We start from the raw sequence: 26,349 nt of genomic DNA, 5'->3' as shown, positions 1-26,349 counted from the left end.
GCAGAAAGACTTTCTGTGTCTCTCACACACACAACAGAAATGAAAGTGAAGCGTAACCGTTTATAAGCGCTGCAGCCTTTAACACCCTACATGGAAAAGACATATGTCATAATTAGACATTTTACGAAATACCTTCCTCACTTACAGACTTATAAAACTCACAGAACTCATGTTTTCAAAATGTGTCTGTACCTAGCTCAGTCAGCCACAACGCTACAGCGCCGTAGATTTCATCCAGGATCAGAATAACCACCAGGTTGATGATGACCGCCGTGGCCGTCACCGTCACCCGCACATTGGACTTGGTCTCCGGGTCGGGGCTCATCGCCATCAGGGCCGACACCGTGATGCGGTAGACGATGACGCCGAACACGGCTGAGAACGTCAAGCCAAACTGGGAGTGGAAAGGGGGAAGAAAAGATGGAAAATAAAGTAGGTCATGACTTGACCATATTTGTCTTGATACACAGTGCAGAGGCTGGAATTAATATTTCAAAGAACACATCGTTGTAGGTCAGTCATATTCTCATTTCTGCACATTCACTGTGTCTTTATAATTGCATTTAAATGTAGTGTATGAAGCACTGGTTTTTATGTACTCACCATGAAGAGGATAGAGGAAACATTGATGAAGTATCCAGGAAGACGGTCTTTCCAGGTCAACTTCTCGATGGCGGCCTGACAGGAAGGACAGGGACAAACGGGAGGAAAAGAGAGGGAAAAGTTGGCAGTCACTCATGCAATGGCCAATGCTTCACTAACTGTTGTTGGGATCTGTGATGCAGAACACAGCCGCCTGTTGAGACGCCATCAAAGAGAAGAAAGGAAGGAATTTCACATTTTTGCATTGATTAAAAACCAAATGCATCTCTCAGATGTCATGATGTGGACAGCATCGTCACGGTTCCTTTCCCTCCTGTCAAATGTTTTTTTTTTTTTAAATGAATGGAGAGTTGAGCAGCATCTGTATTTCACCGCCTCCACAGGAAGTGTTGCCACATCTCAACGGAGAGACATAAAGGAGCACAATGGACCGTTATACAGTCTGCATGCTCCATTTAGGGACCAACTGGGAGCAAATGTTTCCACTTTCAGGCACATATATGGGATTTTGTTTCGGAGTTTCCCCACAGACACATTCACACAGACAAAGAATGATGTTCAAAGAGTCTGTACATAGAAAGGCCTTCCATATGCTAATGAGCAAGAGTGCAGCACCACCTAGTGGACACACTGGCAGAGTACACACCTACTCCATTCAGACAGTATACTAAAGCATTGACATTTCACGTTCTCCCTTTGATGAGAAGGTCTGGAGTGACGGTGAGCTGGGATGCTGTTCTTGTTTTGGTCCAGCATTTCCTTTTTTTATCAAAGAATGACCTGTATAAGGAGAATGTTTCTGTCAACAACAGTTGAAACCTGAATGTTTTGTGTCTGCACAAATTAATAGAACGTTTGCAAAAGCTGTTAATTATTTATCACTGTAAAATCTCTTAATATTCGTCTATATGATGATGACGTATAATTTTACCTCCCAGTCAGGCTGAGAGAATACAATGAATTGGCCTCTGAAGTGGACTCTTTAAGACGTCTTAATAACTAGTTTATTCATGTCCAGCTCCATGTCTGTTTCATCTGTATATTAATGACATTACTGTTTGGGCCTTAATTTGAAGTAAGGTATTAACGAGTTCTTCTAGTCATGCTTTTGTTCTACTTTATACACCTGTGTCTGTACGGGTTGACGTGCCTGAGGCATCGACTTATTGGAGGACAAAAAGTCCTTCAGAGTGGAAGTACGAGTGTGTGTGTGTGTGTGTGTGTGTGTGTGTGTGTGATGGTTGGTGGGGACAGCCATCACAGAGAATGGTAGTAGTAAATGGGTCAGGTGTTATATTTGGCTTGTTACCTCCGTTGAGGAAAGCCCAGCAAAGCCTTCATCTCATGATTATTTCTCTAGGTCATAAGCTCCCTCTGTTCATCCCCCTCTCCCTCTCTTTTTCTCCTTGTGTCAAAACCCTGGTTGTCCTTTTATACACCCACTGTCGAGAGTTTTGGGTAGCCGATCAAATATGTGTCAACAAAATCATATCAGCATGTCTAATATTGCTGTTCCAGCTATGATCTGTCTCAGACGAGCTTACAGTCCATTTACAATTCTACAATTCTTTCTATCCTCTGCTGCATGCCATCTGATCCGGTCAGAACATGGTATATCCATATCTATGGGAATAGGAATTCAACGCACTGTACTATCATCAATCCTTTACCTATTAGCATACAAGAACAGTATTAGTGTTGTCATCTTTTCTAACTTCGATACAACGCCTTGACAAATTCCATTTGAGAACAAAATGAATAGGCGAGGTCTAGATGTCACATGGCAGGATGTGAAATGTCGTGCTGGCTGGCCCTCCCGGCGTGCATTTCCGCCATGCGGCGGGCTCCCGACAGCTTGGAAAGGCCCCGGGTTGAAGGTGGCTCGACACCCCTCACCCAGACTTCACAACCCCCTGGAGCCATGAGCTTAGTGCTCGCTGAGACCTCGCTCCCTGCAGGGAGGGATAGGGAACCCCGACCTCACAATGCGGCATATTTTATAGATGCAAGACATAATCAATATCAGTATCAAGTGGAGCTCTCTCTGCGAGCTTCACACAGTTGTTCAGTCATGCCTTTCTAACATGCTGTCCGACCGCCGACTTCAACTAGAAGATATAGAACACATCTAATGCTGCGTCTGTAATAAGCAGCAAGGAATGGTAGTAAGCAACACTTTCGCTGTCTCAGGTAAAGAATGTGAGAGAGAGAGAGATCTGTGTCGCCATAGTGACGTTCCCTAATCTTACCCCTGGCTTCCTGCCCAGCATGCCTCACTCCCACTCATCCGCCCTCCCTCTGTTCCTCTCCATCCTACTACCAAGTGTCTCTCTCTTTATTCGCATGTCTCTCGTTGTCTTTTTCCCCTTTGTCTCTTTTCATGTCTTAGTTTTTTTTTAATTAGTTCCACAGATCGGTAGCAGGTGCAGAAATAATAGTTATACCGTTCACAACCGCAGCTGCAGAGATATTTTCACATATTGACCTGTCACTGCAGGAAAAGCCCGGATGACATTAATTAATGACAACTCAGTGCCATTTAGCTGTTCCACTAGACTAGATTAGTGAGCCAGCAAGTACAATGAGGGAATTAATGTTATTAGTTACAGCTGTGCTTGAGTCAAAATGCCTGCTGTATAATTCAACAACAACATGGGATTACAACAGCAAATCTTTAACTGGACACAGTAGTTTTAAGAAAACATCACTCAAACAGGAGTAAAAGGTATCTCCAGCCTGCAGTCCCACTCTTTGGCCATGTGTTTGAGTGTATGTTTGCAAGTCTTTGTTTGTTTCTATCCAGAAAATGGAAGACTGATAATCCCTCATCTCTGTCTTCATGTCTGTCCATCTAGTCCGTCCTAACCGACCCGCAGGGAATAAAGAAGATTAGGAATTAAATAGTTTTCTTGACTTGATGAAAGTTCTGGCTTTTTGGATTCACTTTTTGACCTTTTCCCCTTGTTTGATACTGACTATATTTACACCCTCTTCTGCAGAGGGTTGGTACATTCTGTTCCTTCACCACTGGCAAATATGCAGCTCTAGAATAATTGAGATGTTTCATTCCAAGAATGAGACGCCCATCACTCGAAAAAACTGACACACATACAGAAATAATACCTGTCATGCCTTATATCCCCAAAACAGACTTGAAAAGGTCACCAAGGCTCAGTTTCTCTGACCATCACATACCTGGAATAACCTTAAAACACAGAAAGTTGAACAACTACCTGAGGAGCTGAGACGGTAGAAGCCAGAGGATGGGACAGGAAGAGAAGAACAGAGAGACAGCAGCCTGCAGGAGGGGGAAGAGAGGAGAGGAGAGAGAAAGGGAGGTGAGGAGGAAGACAAAGTGAAAGAGGAAACGGAAGTGGACAGAGGAAGGAAGAGGAAGGGGAGAGAGGGGGGAGGAGAGGAGGGGTTACCGGTATTCCTGCAGCCATGGCAGACAGAAGCTTTTGTCTCCATCTATCCTTCCCTGTCACTGTCCCGTCCTCCTGCTTCTCTGGCTGCAAGACAGAGGGACAGGTTACACACACACACACACACACACACACACACACACACACACACTGCCCACTGTAGAGACCATCCACTGTATCTAATTAGATTATTATAGGCAGCAGAAATACACTAATTACAGCCTCCAGCTGATTCAGAAACTTCATTTTTCAACGTATTGTATTGAAATTCTAGCATGGGGACAACTCTAATACTCTACTTGCATGTGAATTACTTCCTGTTACACTCCAGCTGTGGCAGGAAGCCACCTGTTGCCCAAGCAAGGAGTATGTGGGCCAACCAGACTCAATGTGATTGACCCCATTTACAGAAGGGAATCCAGATCACTCCTGATCATTAGATTATCACACTAAATGTCTGCCACACGCTTTGGAAAGTATCCAATCCCCTGATCCATCTGATTCCAAATGTGAAGACTGAGCCAGGCGGAAGAGTTTCATGATCAACTGATTACAGTATGTTTCAGTTTGTCATAATTTGCTGTCCATGTTGTGAAATAAGAGCTTTAGTGTAAAATACCTTTCCATTGGTATTGCTGACAGTCACGTCCAGCTACGAGAATGGAAGGGCATACGTTCATCTTTTACTAAACAAACACTTGTGAATTAAGTAATGTGGTCCTAGAAGCACTCGAATGACAGATGTTTGTGATTCTAATTTCCTACCTCATTCTTTTTCTTCTTTTTATTGTTATTTTTCTGCTTCCTCTGTCTCTTCTGAAGGAGGATGGTCTCGTATTTTGGCCTGGGATGTTCCTGAGGAGAAAACAGGAGAACGAGTCAAATAAGGGTGTAGTATGTACGCGTATTGGTGTGAGAGCCTCTCAAGGAATTACATTAATGTTGGACGATTCTGCAGCATTTGATTTATTTATTTATTTATGTGTTCAGTGAAGGTAGTTTGTCCTCTATTAGGCCAGGGTGTGTGTGTGTGTGTGTGTGTGTGTGTGTGTGTGTGTGTGTGTGTGTACCTCGTCCTCCTCGATGCCTGTAAGATCCCAACTGAAGCTCAAACTGATCTGACGGCGCTTCCAGTGCTCCAGGAACAGCACCGCTTCAGAAGCACAATAAAACATTTTTTTTTTAAATGATATTGATGAAAGTCTTTAGCATCATCTTTACATTCAACCATTTTTTTAGGATTTGTGATTTGGCAGTGATCAGCTGACATCAACAGGTAAGTTGTTGAACGTACACATTTAAAAGCCTTTTTCCCATTCCATAAGAGCACACTGTTCAGCCAGATTAACAGAAAACCAGATCTACCCTTGGCATGGGCAGCTCACATACTTTAGGTGTTAAGAAAAGAAGAGAATATGCAGTTAATCAAGAATCATTTGGAGAAAAAAAAAAATTAAACTGAGTATTTGTGCTCTAAAATCAATTTTGAGATTGTTGTTGAAGGAGCTCATTACATGAGACAAGATCAATGAGCAACTTAACATTCAGTCCCCCCCCCCACACACACACACACCCCACAGAGACATGAAGATGGCGAAGAAGACGGTGGCGGGGTTGTCGAAGAGGTGCGAAGCTCTGGCGGTGCCGCAGGCCGTGCTGAGCTGCCAGAAGTCACAGGCTCCGTCACACAGAGGACACATGGTGAAATTGAGACGCTCGTCACACATCTCCAGACTGAGGGGGAGAGAACCAAGACTTATGTCACAGAGCACCTACATCTAACGACATCAACACAATGGTCATTTACAATAGAAGACACATTATATGTAAGCCGCCCTGCACTTAAAAGAGTATATGAACTGAAGTTCTGCAGGGCAGTCTATGGATTCAGGCAGAGATCCTTGTGTTAGGAATGAATGGAACTGTTAACGCAACCTTCTCTGCTCTGACCCTAGTGTAGGCTGAATAATCAACCTTTTGCTTCATGACACACACACACTGCCAGCCGTACCTTCTGTGTTCCTCCCACACATGCCTGTCTAAAGCCAGATACAGCAGGTATCTGGGCATTCCCCGTCTGCAGTGTGTGTGTGTGTGTGTTTGAGCATGGTGCATACATGTAATTTGTACTAGGATGAAATCCCTTAACTCCAGCATCCTTCTAATGTTAGTATTTAACATTATATAATTGTCACTTAAAAGTATGCAGCATTTCTTCCCGTTGCTGTTTGTAAACACGCAACACAAGCAGCGATGGTCGAGCGAGCTAGAGTGTAAATGAAGAGAGGGAGCAGCGTTAGAAAGAACTAAGCAGTAAACATTATTATTTGTGATTGTTTCACAGAAGTCATGTCCTAAAGCGCAGATAAACACATCCACACCTCCACACAACCCTGCAGGAAGGTGCTTCGTTGCCTGATTTTGAATCATTGCAGCTGTGGCTCACCCCTGCTCCGGCCCAAACACAGCAAAATAATAAGACAAGAGAAACTGCAGGCGAAGGACAGGGTCTCTGCATATATAGAGATATACAGGAAAATGCTGCATATTGTACCTTTCACACCTTTTGTCGATCTCACAGTCATTTAGGGAATCTAATCAGACTAACTGCTAGTAATGTCAGCCGAGCATTTTATTCTTATTTCACTGAACTGAGTAGCAAATTAGAATTAGCGCCTGGCTTGGAATGGAGGGACCTGAAACCATAAAAATATCAGGTGTTGAATGGGTTTTGTCTATTTTCTGCACCTTAATTGAACGGAAACCTGAGAGTTTTACAGTAGCTTTCTTTCCCTCGTGAAGCTGCAGTGCACTTTGTAGTACCTGGGAATATTAGTGTCCACCGTCGCTACCCCATAGCCGAACACAATGATCCCCACTATGGAGGCCGGTATCAGCAGCTGAGTGTAAACACCGAGCCATGCAAAGTACAGGCCGATCTTCTCCCCAAAGTACTTCCTGTGGGATGAGAGGTCAGGGATTAAGAGTGCAGGTCATGATCATGGCATAACAGTCTGTGTAGACTTAAGCAGCATGCAGCTCAGCGTTTGAGAACCCTCAGGCTGTGTTTGATCCTCATATAGAATAAGAAGCAAGCCAATGTTTGCTGTCATTGTTTACGATGAGATTTTCACGAGGCACTATCTTTCATATTTGCATACAAACTCTGCTATGCTACGACTGACTCATATCACATTTCCCAGTGTTATATCACAAGTAACTTAGAGCAGGACTAGAACACGCTCATGATTTTCATGGTAATTAAAGTCCCAACATCCCCTAATCACTAAATGTTGTGTTCATAGTGTGACTACCTGACGAGATCAATGGGCTGGTACTTGTAAAAGGCTGAGTATCTGGCCCACTCTTCATGCAGAACCTGGCAACAGACAGGGAAACAGTCAGCGTGGGTGAATGATGTCGTGATGTAGCTCTACTAGTTGTAGCAAGTTGGAAATCAACAAACAATCCTCAGCGGCAGAGCTGATGTGGAGGCAGAAATCATCTGATTGGCTGAGTTGAATCTCAGTGGATGAAGGCGAAGAACTGAAGTTTGAGTAACATCAAGCCAAAGCCAAGAGAACAGGAGGAGGAAGATATCATCATATCATCAATATTCCCCTGTTGATTACTTACATTTTGGACAAATATTGTTTGAATTCCAAGTTTTCTAAGTGTTTAGAAGTGCAAATTAAGGATTATCTAATACTTACTTATAGTGAATTTAGGCGAAATCTAGAAGAAAAAAAATAGACCAAGTAGTAAAAATGTGTGTTTTGGATGTTTTCGAGAGGCAAAAAGCCCAAAATCTCAAAAGTCCATAGTGTCCGCCCTTAATGGATAAGAAGAAGTTGCAATTTGTACTTTCCTTTACATTTTGTTTGTCCTTGTTTTTGCTCACCTAACTCTAAATACAGTTTTGATTTTTGCTCCTTTATTTGAAATTCAAGTCAGACGGTGGATTTTGTTTTCTGCCTTCAGCGCAGCTCTGTCTGATAAATATTTATTCAATTTAAACTCCAATCTGTGGCAGTGATACACAGATGGGAAGGAGGAACAATCTCAGAAAAGACATTTTTTGTAGTAAAGCACACTAAATGGCCCCAGCACTGTATCACATTAGCAAGGTGACTTTCTCAAGAACTAGAGCAGTGGTAGTCTTTTTGCAGTTTTTCCATCAGGCAGACAGATGAAGACGAGGAAGAGAAGCAGAGGGGAGGTGGGAGATTAGAGGAGTCGGTCTACCTGTCTGTCGCTCTTGTTCTCAAGGTCTCCAATGACCTTATAGTCACCCTGAGTGAGACAAAAGGGTGCAAAACATGAGTTCACAGGCTTATAAAAACACAGAAATCTGTCATGGACAACACACATTCATTCAAACACAAACTGGCTAAATACGCAAATATTGTGCTTGTAATTTGACTTTCAATTGGTACCTTTTGTCCTAAGTGTCTGTATTTTGGCTACACAGTTTATCATAGAGTTAAGACAGCCATCATGAAAAATAAAACAAAAAGCCAAAAATGCCCTTGAAGATAGCTTCAACATTTGAGAATATTGGTGTCTGATATTTTTGCTATTTCAAGGATCTTTCTCCACAAATTGAAAACTGTAGTGAAATAAATTGAAACCCATTTGCATCTGCAGGGAATTCCAAACCTCAGACGTACATCATGAAGAGGGAAGGCGGAGTCATACACTCCTTTAGCTATCAATGTGCTGATGCCTGGGGAAGAGAGAGAGAGAGAGAGACATAAGAAATCCTATGGGAGTATTTGAGTGTCACTCTGAGGTGCTTTTCTCCCCCTGCCTGAATCCTTCATGTACCGTTTTATTTTATGGGAGCAGTGAGGGAAAACAACCTTTACTAGTCTAGAAACTTCTGCAGCACGTTTGGGCTGGAGAAATTCAGGCAGCTGGTGAAGTATTAGTTGAGTCACTGGCATTAAAGAGTTTACACCAAATGTGTTCCAAGATGTGGCGTGAAATTAAGCCCCGTCTGTTATTTATCTTACATTTAGTGCTGAACACTGCTCTGTTGTTTTGATATGTTATTGATTCACTGCAGAGAAGTCAGGTTTTTAATCAGTCTTTGACATTATACTCTAAATGTCTTGGTTTATGCAGTAATTATACACGTAGTGTTCGCCACCCAAGCCGTATCTGCCGTGGCAGTGAGTGGTACGAACTTGCCTGCACCGTTTTAACTCTGCGTTTCAGTGTCAGGCACGCTGGGATTGGGTTATGTAGGTGCCGCAAGTGGGATGGCCTGACCTGTGAATGTCAGGACCCACACCGACACATCAGATGACCTGGCACACGCAAGCGGCACTTTCATCAAAGAAATGAATCAATTAATTAGCTGTGCCTCAAAGGGGGGGGGGGACTGGGAACTTTGCAGTGATTAGCTGTGCTATTAATGAAACTCACGACCAACATACACAAATGTGCGAATGCTCACTCTCAACCAGCAGGATACAACCACAACTCCCAGAGGCGGCTTCAATCTCTGCCTGACCCAAGCAGTCTGACCCACTTGTAGAGGAGATGGAGAGTGTGTGTGTGTGTGTGTGTGTGTGTGTGTGTGTGTGTGTGTGTGTGTGTGTGATAAAAATGTGATAAAGAGGAAATGGAGGTTCAGAAGATGCAATTTCTCCCCCCCTCTTCCCCGCAGCTCCATCAGTCCCCTCTGGCTGAGACCTTCTGCTGTGATGGGAGAGCCAACCAGACATATGGTGGACACTGGAAATCAAACGGGTGTCAGCTCATTTCTATATGGGACTGGTGGGTCTCGTACTGGCAAAGACAGCTGTTCTCTGCATGTCATAAAAATCTACATACAGATAGACAGTAAGGTGGGAGCGTTGGATGCCTTGCAGTTCATTTAGGAGATATATTCCTCTCTTATAGACAGTAGTGGACCGTTTTTGAAGCAGCGGCTGTTGCAATCTCCATAAATGTTGTACAATTTTTCGTAAACAACTTTTCTGCTAGTCATCCCAGGGAACATTTGCATTTGACAAGTGTTAACGAGTGAAACCACTTCCAAGGAACACAAATATTGCAGCAAAAAACTCAAGATACTCCAAACTCATACTGGCATACGTAGAAAGTGAGATTCTCATGTATTATTTGACTGTAAAGCAGCTGCTATATATAAATACTGTGAAAGTATCAAAGCCTTCAATCCATGGAGAAATGCACAGTCAGCACAGATGCAGACCAGAAAAACGCTGACCAATCAGAGCTGCTTTCTTTACAGAAGAGGACTTAAAGAGACTGACAAAATAAAGTGTTTTTTTAACATTAAAGCATGCAAATGTGATCTAGTAGAAACCCAAAATACAATTATGAACCTGAAAATCGTGATGTTTCCTATAAACTGCTGTAGATCTGATGATGCTGATCTGACGGATTGACCTTGTGACCGGCATCCCAACATATCCACTCACAAAGCATTTTTATAAAGCCAAACCCAGTGTGACCTCTGCTGTTTTTAATAAATCACCGGCTTTCATACTTAAAAGGGATGGGAGGGTAAGGACGAGGAGCATTTCACTTTTTGTTGCTGCAATTCCTGCTGCTTGCCAATAGAGGTGGGTGGTGTCATCAATTGTTTCTGTGCATGACTTTTGACGAGGAAAAACATATTGGCCAAATCATTGACATCCATCGGATGTTTAAGCCTGCAGCAAGCATATTCGAGCTAGAACGGCGACTCACACAATCAATGAACGGTTTGGTTTCCTCACCTATGGTTTGGCAGGTTCGTACACACACCGTCCGTCTCAGGATCTCATAAACCTACGACAGATGTGAGAATATCAGGCTGGGGAAACAAGCTGATCCTTCAAGAGAATCAGATTAAACTCCGAATGAACACTTACTATTCGGCCCCTTGTGGCGTTGTCAAAGAATGTGTCTTTCGATGTGATGTTGTACCTGAAAGGAATAAAAAAAAAAAGTGTGTTATATCTACAGGTACCAGAGCAAGTAAGGATGTAGCTACGACACCACTAAAGGTAATAAATTGATCAACAGTGCGTTTTATTGCTTATTCATTTATCTTCTCAGTTTTTAAGATAAATACTGTGTCAGTTACGTCTCACTTTAAATTCTCTGGTTTCTAACAGCAAGTAGTAGTACTGGCATGGTAGTAGTGTGTGTGTGTGTGTGTCTCACAGGTGGAGTTTGTCCCTGGAGAAGCAGTGTGTGAGAAACTTGGTGCTCTCCGTGTCCTGACGTGGTACTTTGGGCTGGAAAGGCTGCTTCATTTTCCTCCACACGGTGTTCATACTGGACCCAAAACCACTTTCCTCTTTGAGTTCATAACTCTGATTAAACACACAAACACAGAATTACTAACGCTGGACGGAAATGAAACCCTTAACACACTAGTTAGCATGTGGAATAGCAAGACTAGACCAACATCAACCACTCGACATGGACCCACTGACTGCTGCTAACTGGTCCGGAGATCTCACCGTCTTGGTGGGGACCTTAATCTTGAGAAACTCAGCCTCCCGACACAGTACCGGCCAGGGTGCATGGAGACGAGTGAAGCCGGGGCCGTGGGTCTTTAACTGAAAAACAACATATGATATCATATTTGAGTAATTGTTAAACTTTTGGCATGTGACATGAAACAGGAAATCGAAGCCAGCACATATCTTTTCTTTCTTTTTCTTTCAGCCTATGGTAAATAAATGGTTCATAATTTTAGTACAGGCTACCCGGAGCTTTAGGATCTGCCTCACAGACAACTTTACTTGCTTCCCCCTTTCTCCCCGAGGGTGTCACAACATTCAGCTGAAAGGTCAGACAAACTGACACGGAAATATCAAGCAGGAAAGCTACTGGTGCTGGAAATCTATGTCTTTGTTTTTCACTATAATCAGTACTTAATTACCACAACTTCGTCATCATCATTGCCATTGCAGCAGGCGGGTTTTGGTTTCTATAGTTACAGCAGGCGCAGCAGGAGTGCAACCTCTCGATCACCTTGGATAAAAGGAAGAAAGACAAGGCACTACGCCAAAGTTTTCTTTTAAATGTTAATACCGGGCAGTTGTTTGGGGGAAATATATTACCAGATTGCTTGGCTGAAACTTCCTGCTGGCTCACCAAGGCCATCTGTCAGCACTACTTTGCAATTCAATATATTCCACAGTCCACGATACAGTCCTTCGTCTGCCTCCAGACCTTAAAAAACGGACCTCTGGACCCGTAGCTCAACATTTCAGATTGCACAATATTCCACACTCCAGGTTAGACTTTACATCTGACAACCAGGCACGGCCGATCCCACCAGCCTGACCCACTGAAACACATTGGCTAACCAGTTTGGCCAGCAGCATTACTGGTATGTATAAAAGATAGATGTAGCCTCTGTCCCCAAAGCAAAGCCTGGAGCTGTTTTCTGTTGCAGCCTGTTCCTGACACATTGGATGTTTTTTTTTAGTTCCCCATCATCATTTCCACCAAACAGATAGAATGTATTGACTGTACGTCAAATTAAATCCTGACTCATCCAGCTTGTTCTGCAAACGAATCGCTGTCTGGTGCCCACACTGTAATTATTATCTAACATTAAGATGCATTAGCAGAATTTGATAAATAGCAGCTTCAAATAGCACTCACATTGTTGAATTATGAATGCCAGCGCATTAACAAACCTGTTTCTACCTCTTATTAATCAAGAGCAGCAGTGGAAAACTTCCTCCAAAACCTACTGTATGCGGCAGCCATTATGGAGATGGTGTGAGTGAGAGTGTAACCAGAAATGAAAGAGAGCCAGCAGGGGACGACAGCCAGGTAACCTGACCCTCCTCGGACCCCCATCAGCTCCTGCGAGAGGGGAGTGAAAAGAGAAAGGTGGCATGGCAAATGATGGAAACCTGAAACGATTCCTCTTTCTCTCGACTCCTACTCTCCTGAGATCTTTCACTCCCCCTCACCAACCCCTCCTCCTCACATATATTACTGTACCTTCTGCTGCCCACTAGACACTGTGTCACTGACTGATTGACTGACTGGCTGACACACTAACTGTCACTCTTACTCCTCTTATATTTCATTATCTTCTCCCTCCCCACATCCACACTGTCCTTTGTGCTACTCAGGGACACAGTGGAGCGTAAAGCTACCTGAGCTTTGGCACGCTTTTAATAAAATATATATTTTTACACAACATTGTGCATTCATGGGATAAATGTTTGCAGGTAACTTCTATGTTTGCTTTCAATCGATCAACGTGCACTAAAGGCCGTCTGCGTAGAAAGGAAAACAACTTTCAAAATGAACTGAAGAAACGAAAAGGATGCGGAAAGGCTCCATTAAAATGAGTGAGCACGGCCTTCCTCTAATGCCAAATTAACCATACATCCTAATATAATTACTGCTAATACACACACACACACACACACACACACACACACAACATCACTGTTAATACAACTGCTGAACTGTATCTCACACAAGTGGTATTTAGAGCAAGTGTTTCTCCAAATTAGACTACATTTCCCATAAGCCCACAAGCAACAGGCTTGCCATTCCTCCTCCTTCTCCCTAAAGAACACAGGTTGGGAGTTATTTTCATATTGGCCTATCAGCCAATCACCAAACACTGAGAAGAGTAGACTGATTATTGCACTGTCAAAAAAATAAGATTAGCCGTGAGGTTATGTTAAAATGCTATCCATCCTTTTACTTTCACATCCACACCTCCTCACTTACTGGTACCCACCTCCTACCAGCATCCGTTAGATTCTACCCACTTGCTCACATTCATTTCTCAGCTCTCTCGCCCCCTGTTCCTTCCTCCTCCTCCTTCCCTTCCTCCCCCCTCCCTTCTTTTATATCGCTCCATCAAAAAGCAGGGGATATAAATACCTTTCAGCCTGGAGAAGGTTAATTAGTGGAGAGATATCCAATTAGCTCTTTATCTCTGTAGGTGGGGGGGAACTAGGACGCAGCCGGGGGCGTCTTCGGGTGGCAAGGGAGGGGGGCATTGAATATGAGAAGGTGATCGGTTGGGTGATGGGATGGCTGGGTAAAGAGTGAAATGATGGGCAGGGAGGAAGAGTAAAAGACTACATAGATCACATAGAGAAAGACTAATTATGACACACACACACACCATCTTAAGTGATCATTTGTGTTGCCTCACAACATTATGCAAAGCATTTCTTTTTAATACAACAACACCAGGATCAGCTACAGGTTTCTGTTGCAGAGCTGGAACAGAACTCAGTGAAATTAACTGTCAACATACTGTAACTCTTTTCATCTTCAACAGGGTCCCAGAATGTAATTATGTAATTTCTTGTAAGACTTTGTAGGCTCATCTCTAATGCATGTAGTTTGGAGTGTTGCCATAGTAACAATTATGCTTACACTTCATGTCGAGATTTTATGAACCAATTGGCGTGACAATCATCTCTTTTAAAAAGCTGGAAACGTGGGCTGTGCAAAGCAGGAGCAAACCTGGAAGCTAACTTTTTTTCTTTAATTTGTATTTTTTCCTCTAGGATTTTCCGATCTTTTATCCTGAAAAGCTGACAAAACATCCTACAGTATTCAGTATTCTTATTTAGACATTTTTGATTACTGGCATTTCTCCAAGGCAGAGCTAATACATACAGAAGAGTGAGAGTTAAGCAATTAGTGCAGAGAGAATGATTGTCTACCTGAGGGAAGTCTCACCAAACAGTAAAACTCTTCAAAAGTCCCAGCTTCACTCTTTGAATTAACATCTTGCTCGGATTTAATTAAAAGTGTTCTGTAAGAGGATGTTCCTAAGAGATCGAAGGTCAACTCAATAATCCTCAGGCACAGTCAACAAGTTTGACATTTGCACACCCTTTTTTTCCCCCAGCATCCAATTAGTCTCAGTTCTCACAGGTTGGATACAAGAAGCTGAATTTAGGTCGGTACAATGCACACATTCATTGAAATAGTTCTTTAATCTAATGCCACTGGTTAAATACCTTCAATATGTTTAACTACTTCATCTAAATCAACTTAGTATGCAGTAAAACACTTTGTGGACTTAATATCTACGTAAATATATCACATTATTAATTAATAATCTTATTATAATGAGTGGCACTGGTTAAACAGTGAGTACTGGCTCCAGTTATTGCTGCCACACTGGCCAGCGTGTATTTACAATATCACAACCTGCTCTAACCGTTGTGTTTGCTGACTGTCACTGATTCATATATTCACATTCTGCTGTGAGGAAACAAAGCCAAAGCCAGGAGTATTTTTCACATAAGCTAAATATTTAAAAAAGCTAAACAGCAGATTTTGGGATAAAGTGTTATTTGATGTACGTCATTTAATAACATGCCCACAAACAGTGTTAACGACAGCTTTTAGATTAACCGTAATCCCTCAACAAGTATTACAATGTTCATTAAAACCTTTTGGCACACATCAAACGCGCCTATAATCCAACAGGTCAGCAGTTAATGTAAATTAATTTATTCCAAATTAGAGAGGGAATCCGTTACCATTCTGGTGTGGACACATTCTTTTTTTATGCTGGTTTGGCATGAAATTCATGAATTATAATTAAAGCAACTTTAATTTGCTAATTTGCTATGCTATTATTTTACTATCTGCACGGAGATTATACAATGCTTTACCATTTTCCAAGTGTATCTATAGAGTGAGTAAGTGAGCAGCAGACAATGTTCCTCCTCTCTGCCAGCACCTCCTACAACCGCATCCAGCCGGTGGAAGGAGTGTAATTATGTTTGTCAGTCATTTTGTAAGAGTACCCCTCACTCCTTTCAAATGAGGGATATTGGAACGCTAGTCTTCCTCTGCATATTGGCCGCTCTCTCGGCAGCAGATTCAATCTACCCCTCAATCCATGAGATAAGGAGCTATCAGTCAGTCAGCTAATCTCCTCCTGGTTTAGGCTTCGTGGCCACACCGTCAACAATCTGATTAATACTAGCCTGCAGACCGCACATACCGCCAACGGGCTGCCCGCCAGCACAGGCGTTGTCCATATAGTCACATGTATTTGGTGAAATAGACGCACACATGCATTAGAAGTGCAGCTGACTCTTCCCTGAACATTGTGAGTCTCTTGGAAACCCATATTTAAACTTTATATAATTTGTCAAGCAATTTATGCTACACAGGAACAACAACAACACCACATGTCACTCGTTATCTGATCCGTACATCCTGTCCGATCAGTACTGCACATGTGCAAACACGTACCACCTATTTTCTTCCCTCATAATGCTACGTGTTGAAATTGGCAGGTGGAGAGAGCGACTTAATGATAGCTGTTAAGGGCTGGTGGGTCATGCTTGGCCAAATAACAGCACTAACAGATAATGTATGCAGGTTGCATTGATGATGCTTCCAAGCTATTTTTAGTAAAAACAAATTAGCATCTGGCAAAGAAAATTAAAATGTAACCATGATGTGTTCAATGTTTTCACAGCAATATAAAATAGAGATATTAGAGAGCGAATTATCACGTTAGCAGTAAGCAGCTTACAACACGTAATTAAAGCTATCGATGCCAAGATTTTTCTAATCAATGCAAATATAAAAACACAATCCTTTACTCCCTCATCATTGGAATTGGAGCTATAAATATATACATATTTATTAGTTTAAGGCACTGGTATCGGTTAATACACAAGATCAAGTATCCGAAGCAGAAATTAAGAAAGTACATTCTTTGCAGCCTCCAACAGCCAAGACACACTTCATTATCCCAAGTGTTTCCTCTCGGAGTCGGAGCCAAAGAGCAGCAGGAGCTCATTTAGTAACCAGTGGAACTTTAACAATAACTACATTTGTACAACTCCATGGCAGCGAGCCTGCAGTCCCACTACAAGAGCACAGAGCGCACAGACTGTGTGCCAAGCGACTTCCCCACACACACACACACACACACACACACACACTGAACTACACACACACACATGCAACTATCGGTTGCCACGTAACACACAGTCACTGCAAAGCGATTTGTTCATGTCAAAACAAAACTGCCCGTTTCAGGTTTAATTAGAAAATCCATACAAAGAGGCTGGCGCAGCAGCTGTGTTGGCAACACATCCACAATAACTTTTCCACAACTTTGGTCTGCTCCCGTTAGACGGTATGTTCAATATATTTGGAGAACGCAGAACAATCATTACGGATTCACACTATTGGCTGTTAACATTGTTGGTTAAAGGTTTCCTTTGTCCTTCCGGCAAGTGTTTCTGGATGGAAGGAACAGGGCTGAATGACTCACCAGACTTGACTTGTTGTAGGTTTGGTGCAGCCTGCACCAATTTATGCATCTTTGTGCGTTGCCCTGGATACAAGCTCTTTCTTAAATCACACAATTGTATTACTTTTAAGACGTAAAGCCCATTCTACTCTGCTGGACATTGCGATGTTTCTCCGTTTCTCAGTTAAACTGCTTCAGGGACATAAGATGATGCATCTGAAATGCATTCAGGCTGGTTATGTGGTGTCGCCCTCCCATCATTCATAGCAATCCCAGTGTGGGACATGTTTGCTTCCATAAAATCAAGCAAGTAAATGAGAGCTTCCTGCAGCGGGAAAGGATAAAAACCTTGCAGAGATAATTGTCTCATTAATTCCGAAAACAGGGTACATATTTTTTTTTATCTTCTGTATGTTTATGCCGTCTTTTTCTTAGGATGTTTATACCGTGCTCAAAAGAAGTCAGAAAAGAATTCATTTTGTTGTCATATAGCGTGACGTAACAAGGTGCAGTCTACTGACTTGAAATTTAAGTTTGCCGATATATATGGACGGCCGAAGGAAAACAGATCATATTTATATGATCTTATGTAGCATTTGTGAGAATAAACCTTTTATTAATATGCTTTAACGGACTGGACCTTCCTGTGTATTAGTTTATATGGATATATTGTGCAGTTGGCTGTATTTTGTTGATTTTTCATGCACCACCGCAGCACCCATACTGAGGACACAGGTGAAAATGTTAGCGTGCCTTCAGCCATGACTGTGCCTGCTCTTTATTTGCTCTAAAGGAAGGCAGAACATCACTTTACATAAACCAGGAAAGGTAAATACATGATACATTTCAGAGTTTTACAGAAAGCTGCTCGTGACACGAGGCTCCTGCTGGTTTTAATAGCTAACATATATCCTCAGCAGCGCATCGAGCGAGTCTCACCCTCCTCTTTCCTCTACCATCTGAGCCTTCCTATGTAGGCACTCACCTTAAATAGCTCAAGACAGAGTTACATCAGATACTGTCAGTAAAACTGTAGCATCTAGTTTGTGTATCACACCACAGGCTGCTGGTTAATGTCTCAAAGTATACTTCTACAGGGTTTGCCATCAAAAAGATTAACCGTCATTCACTAACAGACCAGCCAAGGAAAATGCTTGTGGTTTTCTAATTTGTTTTTTTACCATTACCTGCTAATGCTCTATATTTAAAGCTGAACCAATGAATGTTTTTAGGTTAAAACAGAACACAGATTACTTTGAATAATGTAAAAATTGAGTCACAAAGGGACAAATCCACAGAGAGTTGTCACCCGACTGCAGATCCCCTCAGTCTACACAGCTCTGGAACAAACAACGACAATAAAAACCTTTAATCTTGAGTCCAGGGGGCTTTTACGTTAATACATTAATGTTCCTACCTCTCAGACAGAACAACACCTGGTTTGCCACAAGGCTTTTAATTAGGAGTACAAATATTTGATTTTTAAAAGGTCAGCCCACTTTAAGCCGAATTGGTCGCTCCACTTTAATTTTCCCTTTAATCAGCAGGTAGCAAGCAGGACACGTTAATCTGGCTCTTGAGGAGTTGTAACATTTATTCACCTACAAACAGAACACTCACTGCACTGCTGCGTCCGTGGCTATAATGTTACTGCTGACTACTCACCGTCACCGTCAAAGCTCTCTCTCTCTGTGCCTATAAACTGCTTTTGTAGTTGGAAGACTAAACCTAAAAAAAAAAAACGACCTCAACACATCCTGTAACGTTATCCCCACCACTCGTAGCCGCCATTTTTCTGAGCTCAGCTTCCTGTTACACCACATAGAGACTGAAGTGCTATCTAACAACATAGTTCGCCAACAAAGCGCTTGGGCAGCACTTCAACGGTGACTCACTGACAATGTAGCTAGCCACGCGTGGCCGTTTTGTTGCTTCTGTCACTCGGAGTGTGAACACCGCGTAACAAACTGCCCGACGTAACAATAACTTGATGCACAAACAGGTTAAATCCTTCATTTACCAGCCAGCTGCAGTGTATTCCCAAAACAGGCAACTGAGGCACCTAGTTGACCCATCTGGGTGAGTTAGCAGCCGCGATGTTGGCCAAAACTGGAACTAAAGCGGTTATTTACACTTCAAGTCTACTTAATTGACAATACACACATAAATGTGAGGGTGATGCCCAATACAAAGGCACTGAATAACATGTATCAGGGTTTTTTTAATACCCACACCCACGGTTATGAAAACCTGACCCACAAACCGTCAAATGTATGCATTATTGTAGCACAATTGTCAGGACTGAGCTCCGTGGCGTTCTCCAAGGGGCTGATCCTACCGCTGGGAGCAGCTCAAAGCTACCACAATGCTCTCTTTCTCCCCGCCTACAGCTGTGGGAAGATATAGGCTAAATAAACTGTGAATTTGAGCAAAACAGCAGCCTTATTTATAGAGGTCTCTGTCAACTGTGATGGGGTAACTCCATGGTCTGGACTATTTGGTGCACAATTACTACAACTGATGGAGCTGCAACACAGCTGGCAATTGGGAATTTCCAAAGCCCCCTGAAGGCACCTTTGTAGAATATTCCAATTCTAATTGGCGATAAAATGTTTAACTAGACCAAATGCAAAGTACCTTGTCTCAATGGTGAGGAAGCCCTCTTATCGGTCCCACAGGCAGACCAACAGAATACAACAATGCTCAAATGACTGCTTATTAGAGGATGACATACTCTCTGTTGAACCTACTTCATCAATACATGTTTAGATGAGGAGCTTGTTTCCTTTTGCTGTTATTCTATATGTGGGATTTTATTTCTGATATCATTTTTCTTGATTAATCACTGCTTTTAATCCACCAAGAGAACAGTGCTGACCAAAATCATCCCTCTAAACGGCATGACCACTTAATAATATATAACGTCATTACAGTTGTCAGAACAGTGCCTTGGAGAAGAAAGGAGGACATTAGCATGGCTGTACCTGCACACTCACCTCTCTGTCACGCTCGATCTCCAGGCCAGCCTCCAGCAGGTTGGCCTCAAACTCCTGTCTGATGAGATGCATCTCATGGTCAGCCGGCTCCGCTGGCTCGTTCCCTCCGGCATCTCCGAGCTCCATGAACACCTCGCCGACACTCGCAGCCTCTCCCGCCAGTATGCTGCCTCCTATTCCTGCCGCCGCATCGGGGCCCACCGAAGGGGGAAAGTTGCCATTGGAAACGATGGATAGCCTGTCGTGTGAAACCGAGGTGCTGGCCCGAGATCGTATGGAGCCGTGACGTGGCTGATGGAAGACCAGAACGTAGTCGACTTTCCGCCGGCCGTCATAGAAGCAGAGGCCTTCCCCGCCGCCGTGAGGGCTTGAAGGTGAGCCCACGACCTGTAAGGAGCCAAGAGAAATCCAAAATGTAAAATGAACAGTAGCACTGAACATTAGAGCTGCTGTTAGATATAGAAAACCACCTTCTCTATCATACCCTCATCTCATTTCAAGGCATCACAATCAATTTAACAAAAGAGACTATGCACAGAACCTTTACGCAGAAGTGGAGTTACGCAATAAGCGTTTGAATGAACTTAAACATCTCCTGTCGGCACACGCAAACAGAAGTGGCTTTTGGCAGGTTCTCAAAAACACTGAAGTGAGAACCTTCAGCAGCAGAGTGGGCAGTCAGCTCACCTTTGGCAGTTTTATTCTTTATTTAGACAGAGGGAACGTAGAGAGGGAGACTAAACACGGAGGACGCAAGAGGGAATGCTCTATAGGCTCCGGTGCAGGATGATTTATTTTCTTATTTATCAGCAGGCTGTTGTACATCTATGCTGAGTTTGCATGAAAGTCATTATGTTCTTATTTTGTTGAAACAATAAATAATGCAATGTCACTTGAATAAATGAGCTGGATAAATAAATGGACACACGATGTATCGTCAAGCTCAAGTTTCCCAATGTGAATTTTTCACCTATTTCGTGTCATTTTACTGCCGTTGGTTGTGTCTTGCTTAACAGCATAAATGCTTTATACATGCTTCTGATGTTTTTTACATGTGTGGGAAAACATTGTGAACACAACATTGTTGTGAAAAGTGATACAGGGAACTTGTTAGTCATATAAACCAGTAGTTAATTAACATTAGTTTTAATTATGGCCACCTGTCAAACATACGTCCAATATTCTGAATCTAAAAAATAATTGTTATAATTGTGAGAGTTTGAATATATATATATATATATATATATATATATATATATATATACTAGATTCAATTTAACAGTTAAATAATAGCATCCATTGGACGCTGTGGTAAGTGACAATGGCTGCCACCTTTAAACTCCTGGAACTTTATTGTTAGCCGACACTTAAACATAAAGAACGTTGGCGAAGAGCCCCTTTAGTTTGACGTTAGCCGAACGTGCTAACTAGCTAGCTAGCTCGAAGAAGGTTCCAGACGAAATGTTACCTGGAGGTTGACAGAAGGTTGTAAATCTTTTCAAGAACTTCACCTGTTTGTTGACACCATAAAAAATTACAACAAAAGAGGGTTTTTTAACGTCGTCGTGTCTTATGTTACCTTAGTTTAAATGACCGTGGAAGCTAAAAAAAAACGGCGGTTAGGATGAGTTTACCGTAAAACAGAAGCTCGAAGTTTTGCAGCAGTGTCGTTAAATGTTAAATTTGAAAACTTGGCACGTACAGCTAATTAAACAAAGAATACAATGAGGAATAATGTTACTTACTGGGATCTTGTCTTCACTCTGGGAGATCTGCATGGTGTTGCGCTTTAAAGACAGACAGAGAAGTAGAAAAAGAAGAAGAAGAAGAAGAGAGGGAGTGAAAGTTGGCGGTTAACAGCCCTTTTCATCACCACCACCTTCATCCCCATCACTCCCTAAATGACACCTGAGGTCACTCCCGTTAGTCCACGGTCCGAGACGAGCGACGGCGTCTCATTGTGTTGTCAAAAGAGAGATTTTTTTAAGGGTGCTGCTGCGCGCGAGGACTCGGCAGCGTGATCGCGCGCCGTTATGATGCCCGTCTATCCCGCCGTGTGATCTGGAGGCTGCCTGCGCACCGCCGGCGCTTTTTGGCACGGAGCATGCCACACTGTAAAAAGTGTCTGTCTTACATATTGCCATTTGGCAGGGGCGACTCTAGGAACAGAGCTTTAAGGGTGCTGAGCACCCAATGATGCCAAAAAATGCTCCCTTTTTTAAAAAAAACAAAAAAACTGTACATTTTAACGTTATTTTGGACTATCACTCTTACTTTAATGCTGAGCAAAAAACGCCATCACTTGGTTTTACAAAGTACTACAAATTAAATTGTAAAAGATAATGAGGTATAACTGGGTGAAGGGGCTGGGTGCATTTATTTTTGCAATATTTTTTAAGGGGTGCTGGGACTCAAATTAGGGGTGCTAAAGCAGCCATTTGGTCTTGATGATAACCATCAAAATGCCTTTTCAGTAAAAAAAAAAAAATAATAATAATTAATAATAATAAAACAAGAAAGAAAATCTAATTATTTTCTGTGACGTTTTGCCTTTTTCAGAAATATGCTACATCTAAAATCCCACCTTATAGTAAAAAAAAAACCTTTTTTTAAAAGTTGACTTGCAACAAACAGTAGCGCTACTTCATCCTTATTTTTTACCTATGTTATAATAAAATAAATATCCCTCTGCTTATTTGAAAAATGACAGGTTAGATTGATATTTTTTGCAGTGTGGAGAGAGGGAGCATCCTCGGTTGCTTTGCCAGTCTAATGATGTAACTTGGAGGGAGACCTACATAGCTACACGATAATTACATTAGCAACTATATATAATATGTATTTGAAGCGTTGCATTAGCCTCATAATTGTGTGTCTGTCATCCTCAGAATGAGCATTTAAAAATATTTAATTACAGCACTCAATGATAACAGAGAGATGCCTTCTGAGGCACTGCTAACCTAGTTATCAGCCTTAATCCTCTATTAACCGTGAACTTGTGGTCACACTTCTTACTCAAAGTCAGTATCTCAATTCAACTTTTGATTTTGAAAGACAAGAAGAATAAAAATCTGGAAAAACATCTTGGAGATGAGCTCCCTCCATCATAAAGATTAAAAGTCATTTTAATGAGATTTGTTTCCTATTTTATGCTAAGTCATAAAATGATGCAAGGATGTGCAACACATTACCCATGCAGGAAATATTACATGATTAACATATTTTTACAAGTTAGTGTTCCTAGTGTGAGCAAACCCAACAAAATACTGATATCCAAAAGAATCGTACTATAATACATTTGGATTTTATTTTTTTACCCTAAACACATACCCTTTCTAATCCTGTAGTTACCTCCAACAAACTTTGTGATTCCTCAGCCCAGGGTTCTTCCTGATAAGGTGCAGGCTCCAGGACGCTGTAGGACATGGGGTCCAGTCCCGCCCCAGACATGCCCTTGGCCAGATGGTACAGGTTGTCGCTGTGGATGGAGGAGGACTCGCTGAGTGCCGTGGACACTCGCACGAAGCTCGCACCATTGGTCCACGATTCTGGAAGATAATGACGGTCATTAAGTCTCCACGACATAACTTCATGCTTTTTGAAAGTTTAAAGGAACTTGTGTTGAGGTAATTTCTGAAGAGAGGAGTCACAAACATTCCATGTAAGCGCCCTGAGCTTCCTTCTCTTCTTCATTTATACCTTGTGAACGTTCCTCAAAGCCCTCAAATAGGCATCACTGAGGTTAAAATCTGTTTATACCTGAAGAATGTGCCGCCTGTGTGTCCTTATGTTTTCTGAGGTCAGTCACTAAAACTCAGACATGGAGGTGGTGAAGAGGTACATATTTACTTTAATGTGACCAAACAGAGTGAATCCAGAGCCTCTTGGATGACTCAACTCTATTGATTCAGGTGTATTTTAACATCCTGTCCTTTTGGTAATCCAGGCAAGCAGCCGAACCAAATCCTCCAAAGCTTTGCTTCACTTTATGCACTTGTGATAAAACGAACATTTAAAAGTCAAATGATCGACACAACAGCATTACTATAAAAGTAATGTTCCCACGTTTTGGTTGAGAGAGATTTCACAGCTGTCAAGAAAAGAAAAGCGCTGAAGGTATAAGAGGAAAAGCTCCTGGGAGAAACGTGTTGCTGAATGTTAACTTGTGAAGTGAACTCTCGCTATCAGGGGTGAAAGTAAATGTCTCTGTCGTGCATCAATAGTTTGAAATTTTGAGCGTTAAGAAAAGAAAGACTGGAAACAGCTAGCTCCGTCTAAAGGTTACAAAATCTGGAACCGGAACCTGAAACCTCAGAAATGAACTGCTTGTTTGTTAAACATGTAAAAAAAAGGGGAAGTTTGCTTTTACAGAGGGTTGTAACGTCTTTATTCGGGAGCTTTGGTGGTGCCGAGGCTGATTCTTTTACCTTTGGAAGGAGTCAGGCTAGCTATTTCCCCCTGTCTGTATGCTAAGCTAATCTAACTGTATTGTGTATCAGCTCCAGTGGAGCATTGAGGGGTTAAGTGCCTTGCTCAGAAGTGCTTTGACATCTGCCAATATGAAAGTGGAGAGCATTGCTCATCCCCTCACACAGGTTTTCTAAGTGAATAAAGTTTTCTTATCAAACCTGCCTCTTGATTAAGGGCTGTACAGCCGGTTTCACGACTTCTGGGGTTTTCAGGATCAACATTTCCAGTTCCAAGCTCGCTGTTATTTGGAGCCACAAATATGCAAAGTGGCTGAGCCAAGCTTTGTTTCACGCTGCGCAAAATTAAAGTGTGTGTCAGTCAATCACAGACTTCCCGTCTCAAAGCACTTTACAAAAAGCACAAGCCTACGTAGAGCCGGCTTCTCAACAGTCATTTCTCAAAGCACAAAGAACACAAAGCACTAGAAGGTATCGTGTCATTGTTGTACTCGTGCAGGGAGGCGGGATTACTTGTTGCTCAGCCGCTGTTTACAAACTCTTCCTCTCGGGGAGTTCACGTTCAGCGGTGACGACTGCGTCTTCGGGAGCCCCAACAGATTGCCACGTTTTTTTTTTCACAATAAGGTTACTATGTGTGTGTGTATGGTTATTTTAGGGACAGCTGTAGCCATAGTAACGCACCAGGCCACGTGCTGTGCTCTCATTTCAGCACCACGGACAGCTCTCTCTACTTCATTCTGTCTCTCCTCCACATGCAGTTTGTACATTGTGTCAAACACACCACATGAGATATTTTCCTCCCCCTTTTTGACCGATAAGAAAAGATATATCTTATGGCAACAGTTGTGTTTCTGTTCCTGACAGCTCACTTGACAGCAGCACATGTAGCCTGAGGTTAGAGAGGCAGGCCTGCAGCTGGAGGGTCGCCAGTTTGGATCTGGTAGGAGGGGAAATGAATGAGAAAATCCCTCATGTATAAATATAAAGCAGGGCATCACATAAAAACACGATGAGGCTCTGTTCAAAATAAAGTAGATTAACAAAACACACTTTTGGACATTCATCCCGAGAACAGAGATGCCAAATAGGACACATCTTAATTCCTTTACTATTTCATACACTGATCAAATATTACTCATTGTATCTTCAGGCAATCTATCTCATAGAACTGTTGCATAAATTAGTATAATTTGTGGGGGATACATACTGATTAATATTCATTCTTGCTCAGAGATGGCATATTGTCACTTTTACGCTGTTCTGTCATCACATCCAACGACACATTTCCTCTCACAAGGAGAGACAGATTCATCTTAATTGGGCTTTGACTTTTAACTGGATCCCTTCTTCCTCTGTTTCCTTAAAAACGTGCGTGATGTCATAGCAGAACCTTTTGGAAACTCCCTTAAAGACAAATGTACTTATTGTAAGTCGCTTTGGACAAAAGCGTCTGCTAAATGACCTAAATGTAAATGTAAATGTAAAGACTCGACGCTAATGCTTTTTATCACATTTCACCTCAGTGTTACATCACTGATTGTATGAAACCTCTTCCTCAGGACACGGCTGAGTACATTTTTAATCCCGTTTAATTTGGTTTCATGTTATTACCATCTCCATGGTTAACATGTGCATGAATG

The 26,349-nt window shown here is 42.2% G+C and overlaps 1 protein-coding gene across 3 annotated transcripts in view; it reads right to left on the bottom strand.

Annotated features, from left to right (window-relative positions):
- Positions 1-26,349, bottom strand: part of ano2b (anoctamin 2b) — a 53,728-nt gene that overhangs the window by 26,190 nt on the left and 1,189 nt on the right. Inside the window, exons 2-19 of one of the 3 annotated variants that reach the window (XM_084039186.1) lie at positions 23,631-23,827; positions 22,025-22,066; positions 20,280-20,666; positions 11,513-11,611; positions 11,211-11,362; positions 10,916-10,970; positions 10,781-10,832; positions 8,699-8,754; positions 8,274-8,321; positions 7,343-7,407; positions 6,852-6,986; positions 5,602-5,762; positions 5,099-5,181; positions 4,794-4,883; positions 4,648-4,680; positions 4,032-4,115; positions 604-678; positions 193-394 (exon numbers count right to left, since the gene is read on the bottom strand). In XM_084039186.1, the coding sequence (XP_083895312.1) occupies positions 193-394; positions 604-678; positions 4,032-4,115; positions 4,648-4,680; positions 4,794-4,883; positions 5,099-5,181; positions 5,602-5,762; positions 6,852-6,986; positions 7,343-7,407; positions 8,274-8,321; positions 8,699-8,754; positions 10,781-10,832; positions 10,916-10,970; positions 11,211-11,362; positions 11,513-11,611; positions 20,280-20,666; positions 22,025-22,066; positions 23,631-23,827 (2,016 nt within the window). Of the gene's footprint in view, positions 1-192; positions 395-603; positions 679-4,031; positions 4,116-4,647; positions 4,681-4,793; positions 4,884-5,098; positions 5,182-5,601; positions 5,763-6,851; positions 6,987-7,342; positions 7,408-8,273; positions 8,322-8,698; positions 8,755-10,780; positions 10,833-10,915; positions 10,971-11,210; positions 11,363-11,512; positions 11,612-20,279; positions 20,667-22,024; positions 22,067-23,609; positions 23,828-26,349 lie in introns of all 3 variants that reach the window. The other 2 variants (XM_084039187.1, XM_084039188.1) reach the window with 2 other exon arrangements.

The sequence above is a fragment of the Eutrigla gurnardus genome (genome assembly GCF_963514095.1).
Source record: "Eutrigla gurnardus genome assembly, chromosome: 21".
In the NCBI taxonomy this organism is placed as follows: Eukaryota; Metazoa; Chordata; class Actinopteri; order Perciformes; family Triglidae; genus Eutrigla; species Eutrigla gurnardus.
The sequence above is the reverse complement of the archived record's forward strand: the minus strand, read 5'-3'. Positions and strand labels throughout refer to the sequence as shown.